General features: G+C 45.0%; 1 protein-coding gene across 2 annotated transcripts in view; it reads right to left on the minus strand.

Moving 5' to 3' along the window:
* The window catches only part of RECQL5 (RecQ like helicase 5), a 46,194-nt gene that overhangs the window by 25,467 nt on the left and 10,918 nt on the right, over nt 1–9,809 (minus strand). For both annotated transcript variants that reach the window (XM_008051347.2, XM_008051346.2), the window contains exon 7: nt 203–282. In XM_008051347.2, coding sequence (XP_008049538.1) covers nt 203–282 — 80 coding nt within the window. The remainder of the gene's footprint in view (nt 1–202; nt 283–9,809) is intronic.

Here is a 9,809-nt window from a genome sequence, read left to right on the forward strand (position 1 = left end):
GCAAGACCTCATCTCTACAATAAATCAAAAAATTAGCTGGGCGTGGTAGCGCACGCCTGTTGTTCCAGCTACTTGGAAGGCTGAGGCAGAAGGATCGCTGGAGCCCAACGGGTCGAGGCTGCGGTGGCCGGGAGCGGCCACTGCACTCCACTCTGGGTAACAGAGTGAGATTCCAACTCAAAAAAAAAAAAAAGTCACTTACCCCAATTCTTCACAGAAGGTCACCAGGGCATCAAAGGCCAAGAGAGTGGCTTTATCAGATGGTTTGTTCCCTCTCTTTTCCTGGAGACAAAAAACAACCACTTAGGAAGTCTCACACAATTGAACTTACAGGTACAAAAAATAATGAGGGGCTGGGTGCGGTGACTCAAACCTGCAATCCCAGCACTTTGGGAGGGGACACACCATGAAGGCAGATAAAGGGGCAACAGTCTCAGATTTCTGCCCCACCTTCCCCTGGGGTTTTCCAAGCCAAAGCCCACAACTTAAAAATACAAAAGGAAGGGGGGGGGGCGGGAAACACTTAAGGAAAGGTACAGACAACTACTCAAAAAAATCCCCAAGCCCCCTTTACAAAATCCAAACCACTTTCTCATCTCTCCTCCTGCCTTCTCTCAAAACAAGTTTCCTGTTTTCCTTTTTCTTTCTTTTTAAAATTTTGCCTGTCACTTCACCTGGGAAACCCAGGACATGACCACTGGTGGCTGGTGACAGGCACACAGCAGAGAGGTGGGCGCACCTGTCCCAGCCACCGAATTTCATAATAGTAAATTTACATACAAATTTTGGGTACTTACATATGTATGAATATATACTTATGTGTCTATCAGAGGAGATATACCAGGACGCCAAGTGATCCTTTTTTGACAAGTTTAAAAAGGCATTTAAAATACAATCTAGAAAGCATTTAATCTGCTCAGGAGCCCCTGGTACAAGATGAGGGGAGGCAGGCAGCAGAGCGAGACGGCAGGGGAGTGGCCCTTGCTCCCATGCCCTTCTGTTCAGATACTCAAGGGTCCCATATAGACCCCCGGGATCACATGACCAGAAAACAGAATCCCAGAGGTTTCTTGAGTCTCCCACCAGGGAGGCTGGGTGCAGCCCTCTCGGTCCATCCCAGAGCAGAACACCCCTAGGTGGGGCAGGGCAGAGCAGGGCAAGGCAGGGAAGTAGGCTCTGGAAGGTGCTGATGACAGCAGACAGGGCTAATGTTGCTTCCCGCCTTCAGGCTGATTGAGAAGGTTGAAAAGGGTTGGTCACCAGGTCTGGCACCAGCTCATTTGGCTACAGGCTGACAGAAGTGGCTTATTGGAAGTGGCTAGCTGAAAGGTCTGAGGCCTGGCTCCTGGGGACAGGGAGGAGCTGGGGGGAGGGGACACACCACGAAGGCAGATAAAGGGGCAACAGTCTCAGATTTCTGCCCCACCTCCCCCTGGGGTTTTCCAAGCCAAAGCCGCAACTTAAAAATACAAAAGGAAGGGGGGGGGGGGCGGGAAACACTTAAGGAAAGGTACAGACAACTACTCAAAAAAATCCCCAAGCCCCCTTTACAAAATCCAAACCACTTTCTCATCTCTCCTCCTGCCTTCTCTCAAAAACAAGTTTCCTGTTTTCTTTTTTCTTTCTTTTTAAAATTTTGCCTGTCACTTCACCTGGGAAACCCAGGACATGACCACTGGTGGCTGGTGACAGGCACACAGTAGAGAGAGGTGGGAGCACCTGTCCTGGCCACCTCCTCAATCTGCAGTAACCCACTAGCCAACCTTCCCTTTGGCTCCCACTAGAGGGGGGGCGGGGCACGATCAGGTAGTGCTAAGCAGCCAGCACTTCTGGCCTTCCCACTGGGACTACCTCTACCTTTCTCCAACTGAAAGAACAGTCTCACTTGGACTAGAAAACACTATTATATGATGGGTGGACATGTACATTTAGAATGGACACTTGGTCAGGGCAGTAGAACTATAAAGATGGCAGCCACTTCCTTCCTCGCCCATTCCTGGAGTAACTCCCCCTTCCTGACTGACACACTGTTGCAGCTCTGCTCATGGACAATTCCTGGCTTCACCCTGTTACAAGGCTACAGACTCATCGCTGACTCAACTGGCAGGATGGTGATTATTTCTGAGTGATGTGATTATGGGTCACTGGTCTTTTGTGTACATGGCTATTTGCCAAATTTTCTTTTCAAAAAGTTGTGAACTTTTTTAAAATACAGAAAAGTAAAGAAAATATAATAGACACAGACAGCTGAGACATTATCTACTGTTTCTGCCTTTGGCAGGTGACTCATTCCCCCCAATACACACAAATGCACATGCTTTCTTTACCCCCACTCTCCTAATATGCTTATATCACAAATTCTAATTAAATCAATGTTTCCCTTAAGACTACAATAACGTAGTTCAGAGCTAGACCACATGATTGCATTTTTATGTTTCCTATGATCATAATTCCTTTCTTGTATAACTATTTCCCCGGAAATTAACAGCTGCTTTTTTTTTTTAACTTACTTAGATTTCAGGGTGTCACAGTCCACCCCTAAATGTTCTGACATAATGAAAAATTCATTTCAATGGGAGCCAAAGATGCCAGGTTCCACTCTGACTTTTGGAAACTTCCTTCCTGGAGCATTCTGCCCTCTAGTGCAATCTCTAGACTGGTACCCAGCTGTCTTTGAGACTGCCCTTAGATGTTATCCTGGGACACACCCTTTACTTGCTCCTGGGTCAGATCTCCATCCTCCTCTTTGCATCTTTACCACTTCTTTACAGTGAACATCCTTTAGTAGCTTCTGAGATGTGACACACCGGTGCAAGTTTTTTGAAATCTTTGTATTTGAAAATGTCTTTTTTTTGGAGACAGGGTCTCACCCTGTCACCCAGGCTGGAGTGCAGTAGTGTGATCATACCTCACTGAGGCCTCTAACTCCTGCGCTCAAGTGATCCTCCCACCTCAGTCTCCCAAGTAACTGGAACTACAAGCACGCACTACCACACCTGGACAATTTTTTCATTTTTCTATAGAGTTGGGGTTTTTACTATGTTACCCAAGCTGGTTTCAAACTCCTGGACTCATGCAATCTTCCTACCTTGGCCTCCCAAAGTGCTCTCTGTTTTTGAGTAGGAGTCTCACTCTGTTGTTCAGGCTGGAGTGCAGTGGCATGCTCACGGCCACCTCAACCTGCTGGGCTCAGGCGATCCTTCCGCCTCAGCCCTCCAAGTAGCTGGAACCACATACAGGCATATGCCACCACACCCAGCTAATTTTTTAATTTATTGTAGAGATGAGATCTCGCCAAGTTGTCCACGCTGGTCTTGAACCCGTGAGCCCAGGCAATCTTCTCACCTCGGCCTCCCAAAGTGCTGGGATTATAGGCATAAGCCACCACTCCCAGCCCAAAGTGCTCTTATTACAGGCATGAGCACCATACCTAGCCCTGAAGATGTCTTTGGCTGGGTAGAAAATTCTAGATTGGGAATTGTTTATTTAGAATTTGAAAGTACTGCTTCACTGTTGTCTTGATTCTGGTATTACAATGGAGAAAACAGATGCTTTTCTGGTTTCCAATCCTTCATGTATCAACGGTGTCTCTGAAGTTTTCTGGGTCTTCTCTTTATCTTAAATGAGCTGAAGTCTCAATGATGAGTCTAGTGTGGGTTCTTGTAATTCATTGTGTCAGTAAGTTCCAGTCACCCTAACAAAACCTTTTTCTTGTCTAATCTGAATTTCAGATAAATGAGATGAGTTAATCGTACTCTCTTACTTCATGGCAAACTGTCACTCTTGGTCCATGAAAGGTTCCTTCATTCCCAATCCCCACTCATTCATTTACTGATTTATTCAACAAACATTTATCAAGCACTTATGATATCCCCAGCAATGACCTAGGCTTACAAGAAACAAAAGGTCCCCACTATCATGGAGCTTGCATTTCAATAGAGTAGACAGAGAATAAGTAAATCTATCATATCAAACGGTAATAAGCATGAGGTTTTTTAAAAAGCAAAACAGGGCTGGGCACAGTGGCTCACGCCTATAATCCCAGCATTTTGGGAGGCTGAGGTGAGAGGACCACCTGAGCCCAGATGTTCGAGACCAACCTGGGCAACTTGGCGAGACCTCATCTCCACAATAAATCAAATAAGTAGCCGGGCATGGCGTGCGTGCCTGTAGTTCCAGTTACTTGGAAGGCTCAGGCAGAAGGATCACCTGAGCCCAGCAGGTCAAGGTTGCGGTGGCCGTGAGTGTGCCACTGCACTCCAGCCTGGGCAACAGAGAGAGACTCCAACTCAAAAAATAAAAATAAAAATAAAAGCAAGACAGCAGTCTTGTTCAGCCCTCAGCTATGTCTATTATGCCCTGGTGAGCAGGTACCATGATTTGTTCATTCGCTCTTCACTGAGAGACACTCAACTTCTTTCCCATTTTCCCTCAAGCACATGAGCTTATGCACTGGCACTTTTATTTCATTAGACTGAGTCCCAGAAATAGGATATGTTGGTCAAAGGTACCTGTATTTTAAAGTTTAATAGATGTTGGTTGGGGACGGGCAGTAGCTCATGCCTGTAATCCCAGCACTTTGGGAGGCCAAGGTGAAAGGATTGCTTAAGCACCGGAGTTCAAGACCAGCCTAGGCAACACAGCAAGACCTTGTTTCAACAAAAATTTTTAAAAATTAGTTGGATATGGTGGCACATTCCTATAGTCCCAGCTGCTTGGAAGGCTGAGGGAGAAGGATGACCTGGGCCTAGGAGGTCAATGCTGTGGTGAGCTGTGATCATGCCACTGCACTCCAGCCTGGGCAATGCAGTGAGACTCTAACTCCAAAAAAAAAAAAAAAAAAAAAATAGATGTTAGATTGCTTCCCCTCAGAAAGGTGTAACACTTCATTTTATCTCTTGGCAAAGTATGAGCACTCTCCTCCACATCTCCACTGGCAACAAACGCATAACAAATCATTTTACTTTAATTTGCATTTATCTGACTGCTGTTGAATTTTAGCATGCTTGGACATGTCATTTGATGAGCTCCTCTGGAAACATTCTTTTCACACAGTTTGTTTTTTCTTGTCAACTGGTAAAAGTTCTCTGTTTATTCTCAACATTAACCCTTTGTTTGCCTTCTACATTTATATATTTCCCCACATCTATTATTTATCTTTTGATTTTATTTATAGTATTCTTTGCCATTTAATATTTTTCATTGGTTCAGGATTTACAGAAATTAAAATTTTTTCTATTTATTCAAATATTTCTTCTTTTTAAAAGATAACTTTCTGGGTTTCTAATTTTCATTACAAAAGTAACTCCAGTTCTAGATTATACACTGAACTAAATTTTCTTGCAAAATATCTTTTTGTTTTGTTTTGAGTTGGGTGATGGAGTCTTACTCTGTCACTCAGGCTGGAGTGCAGTGGCATGCTCACGGCCACCACAGCCTCAACTGCTGGACTCAGGAGATCCTTTCACTTCAGCCTACCAAGTAGCTAGAACTACAGGCACAAGTCACCAAGACTGGCTAATTTTTTTTTTTTTTAATTGTAGAAACGAGGTCTTGCCAAGTTGCCCAGGTTGGTATTGAACCCATGGGCTCAAGCAATCCTCTCACCTCGGCCTCCCAAAGTGCTGGGGTTATAGGTGTGAGCCACCGTACCCGGCCTTGTTTTGTTTTTTCTAGAGGCCCAGTCTTACTTATAATTGCCTAGGCTGGAATGTAGTGATGTGATCATAGCTCACTGCAGGCTCAGACACCTGGGCTCAAGTGATCCTCCCACCTTAGCCTCCCAAGTGTCTGGGAAGCATGCTGCCACAATTAATTTTTTTATTTTTGGCCGGGCTCGGTGGCTCAGCCTGTAACCCCACGCCTTTGGGAGGCTGAGGTGAGTGGATTGCCTGAGCCCGTGGGTTCGAGACCCACCTGGGCAACTTGGCGAGACCTCATCTCTACAATCAATCAAAAACTAGCCGTGCGTGGTAGTACGCGCCTGCAGTTCCAGCTACTTGGAAGGCTGAGGCGGAAGGATCACCGGAGCCCAGCAGGTCGAGGCTGTGGTGGCCAGGAGCGGCCACTGAACTCTAGACTGGGCGACAGAGTGAGACTCCAACTCAAAAAAAACCCAAAAAACAATTTTTTTATTTTTGTTACAAATAGGGGTCTCACTGTGTTGCTCAGTCTGGTCTCAAACTCCTGGCCTCAAGTTATTCTCCTGCTTCAATCTCCCAAAGTGCTGGAATTACAGGAATGAGTCATAGCACTTGGCCTATTGTTTATTTTTTTATATGTAGGTCCTTAATCTGTCTAGAATTTGTTTTTATGTAAGGTGTCAAATGAGCTCATTTATTTTATTCCAGAATAGCCTGTTGCACCAGCACCATTTACTAGAAAATCCATTATGTTTCTCTCTTTCTTTTTTAAAAGAGTATTTGTTTATTTATTATTTATTTTTTGAGTTGGGGTCTTACTCTGTTGCCCAAGTTGGAGGCAGTGACACCATCATGTCTCACCAGTCTTGATCTCCTGGGCTCAAACAATCCTCCTGCCTCAGTCGCCTGAGTAGTTAACCACACCTGGTTAATTATTTTACTTTTTTTTTTAATAGAGACAAGGTCTTGCTATGTTGCCTAGGCTGGTCTCAAACTCCTGGACTCAAGCAATCCTCCCACCCTGGCCTCCTAAAGTGTTGGGACTACAGGCATGAGCCACAATGCCCAGCGAAAATCCATTATTTTTTCCATTAAAGTGAACTACCAGCTTCATCAAATATTGAGTACTCACATAACCTGGTACCTTCTAAATTCTCTGTTCCACTGATTGTTACCACGTTGCTTTGTTTTGATGACAGTGGCATAGCAGCACCTTCTGATGCTGGGTTTAGCAAGCCCCTTCAACATTCTTTTTTTTTTTTTTTTCATATTTTTCCTAGTTATTCTCAGAACTGATTCTTGTGCATAAATTCCAAGATAATCTTTAGTTCCCAATAAAAATTTTTAGATTTCAATTAGAACTTCATTTTAAGTAAAACTGACAGTTTAACTTCTTTCTACCCAGTTTTTGTACCCATTCAGAGATTGCTTTCTTTCAATGAGATTTTCATTTTCTTCATCTAAATCAGTAGTTCTCAACCCTGGCCCATTAAAATCAACTAGGGATTTTTTGGGGAAAAAAATCTTGTTAATAGCCTATATTATTTACTTCTAGGTACAAGTTTTGCTCTTGTAAACTGAGTATTTTTTGTTTCCATTTCTTTTCTTTTTTTCTTTTTTTTGAGTTGGAGTCTCACTCTGTCACCCAGGCTGGAGTACAGTGGCATGCTCATGGCCATTGCAGACTCGACCTGCTGGGCTCAGGGGATCCTTCTGCCTCAGCATTCCAAGTAGCTGGAACTACAGGCACATGTCACCATGCCCAGCTACTTTTTTTGATTTATTGTAGAGATGAGGTCTTGCCAAGTTGCCCAGGCTGGTCTAAAACCCATGGGCTCAGGCAATTCTCTTACCCTGGCCTACCAAAGTGCTGGAATTAGAGGCGTGAGCCACTGCACCCGGCCTTTTTGTTTCCATTTCTAAGTATTGATGGTAATGTGAAGAAATGCTATTGATTTTTAAAATACTTCTCTTATATTCAGTCATTCTGCCAGGTTTTCTTATGACTTTTGGTAGATTTCTAGTAGGGTCTTTAAGATTTTCTAGGCAGACATTTGTTGGTCTTTCTACCTGCTGTTGTTTTCTCTCCTGTTCTCCTTGTCCTTATAAGTTTATATTTTTTACTCATTTATTGTCATCTTGGCAAGGATTAGAAATAAGTACTTGTATTCAGTCTGCTTCTTTTATCATAAATCTCTTCCCTTCTTATTGATTGATTGATTGATTGATTGAAATGGGTTTCATAACCCAGGCTGGACTTTGAACTTCTAGGTTCAAGCCATCCTCCTGTCTCAGTCTTCCAAGTAGCTGGGGCTACAGGCATGTGTCACTGCGTTTGGCTCTACACATATTCTTTTGCAACTTGCTTTATCCTTGTTGATTCATGTAGATTTAGTGTATTATTTTTAATTGCTCTAAATCAGGGTTCCCCAACCCCTGGGCCACAGACCAGTACTGGTCCGTGGTCTGTCAGGAACTGGCCGTACAGCGGAAGTGAATGGCAGGTGAGTGAGTGAAGTTTCATCTGTATTTACAGCTGCTCTCCATCACTCACATTACTGCTGGAGCTCCACCTCCTGTCAGATCAGCAGTGGCATTAGATTCCCACAGAAGCGCGAATCCTATCATGAACCGTACATGCAAGGGATCTAGATTACATGCTCCTTATGAAAATCGAATGCCTGATGAGCTGAGGTGGAGCTGAGGCAGTGATGGGCAGTGGTTGCAAATACAGATTAACATTAGCAGTGAAGGCCAGGCTCAGTGGCTCAGCCTGTAATCCTAGCACTTTGGACAGCCTGAACCCGCAGGTTTGAGACCTGCCCAGGCAACTTGGTGAGACCTCAACTCAACGATAAATAAAAAACTAGCTGGGTGTGGTAGTGCGCACCTGTAGTTCCGGCTACTTGGAAGGCTGAGGCAGAAGGATCACTGAAGCCCAGCAGGTTGAGGCTGCAGTGGCCAGGAGCGTGCCACTGCACTCCAGTCTGAGTGACAGAGTGAGACTCCAACAGCAGTGAGGATTGACTACACAGAGATCATAATACATCAAGTGCTTGCAAACTCATATCAAAACCCTATCAGTGAGTGGCAAGTGAGTAAATGTACTTCAATTGTAAAGCTGCATCTGGTGGCAGGTTTTAAATCAGAATGTGATACTTATTTTGGTCCATGCGTGGCCCGCCCACTATTTTATTTCCCACTTCTGTCTATGCCTCTTTGTTTGTATGGTGAGTTGTATAATTATTTCATTATATATTACAATGTAATGATAACAGAAATAAGGTGCACAACATATGTAATGCACTTGAATCATCCGGAAACCATCCCCACCACACACACCCTGATCTTTGGAAAAATTGTCTTCCACAACACCAGTCCCTGATGCCAAAAAGGTTGAGGACCACTGATCTAGAGCAGCAAAGGTAAGGAAATAATCAGTCATTAGGTTCTCATCAGAAGCACGCAACCGAGACCCCTCGCATGTACGGTTCACAATAGGGTTTGTGCTCCTATGAGAATCCAGTGCCTCTGCTGATCTGACAGGAGGGGGAGCTCCACTCACCTGCTGCTCACCTCTTGTGTGAGGCCCAGTTCCTAACAGGCCATGGACCGGTACTGGTCCACAGCCCAGGGTTTGGGGACCCCTACTCTAGACCATTCCACTATGTGATGAAAACATTGTTTACAGCTGGGCTCAGTGGCTCAGCCTGTCATGCCAGCACTTTGGGAAGCCGAGGTGAGTGGATTGCCTGAGCCGGTGGGTTGGAGACCCATCTGGGCAACTTGATGAGACCTCGTCCCTACAATAAATCAAAAATTAGCCGGGTGTGGTAGCACATGCCTGTAGTTCCGGCTACTTGGAAGCTGAGGTGGAAGGATCACTGGAGTGCAGCAGGTCCAGGCTGCAGTGGCCAGGAGTGTGCCACTGCACTCCAGTCTAGGCAACAGAGTGAGACTCCAACACAGAAAACAAAAACAAGGCTAGGCTCGGTGGCTCAGCCTGTAATCCCACGCTTTGGGAGGCCGAGGTGAGTGGATTGCCTGAGCCCACGGGCTCGAGACCCGCCTGGGCAACTTGGCGAGACCTCATCTTTACAATAAAAGTCAAAAAATTAGCCGGGCATGGTAGCGCACGCCTGTAGTTCCAGCTACTTGGAAGGCTGA

The sequence above is a fragment of the Carlito syrichta genome, unplaced genomic scaffold, assembly GCF_000164805.1.
Source record: "Carlito syrichta isolate Samal-C Ts95f unplaced genomic scaffold, Tarsius_syrichta-2.0.1 Scaffold170021, whole genome shotgun sequence".
NCBI classification, from domain to species: Eukaryota; Metazoa; Chordata; class Mammalia; order Primates; family Tarsiidae; genus Carlito; species Carlito syrichta.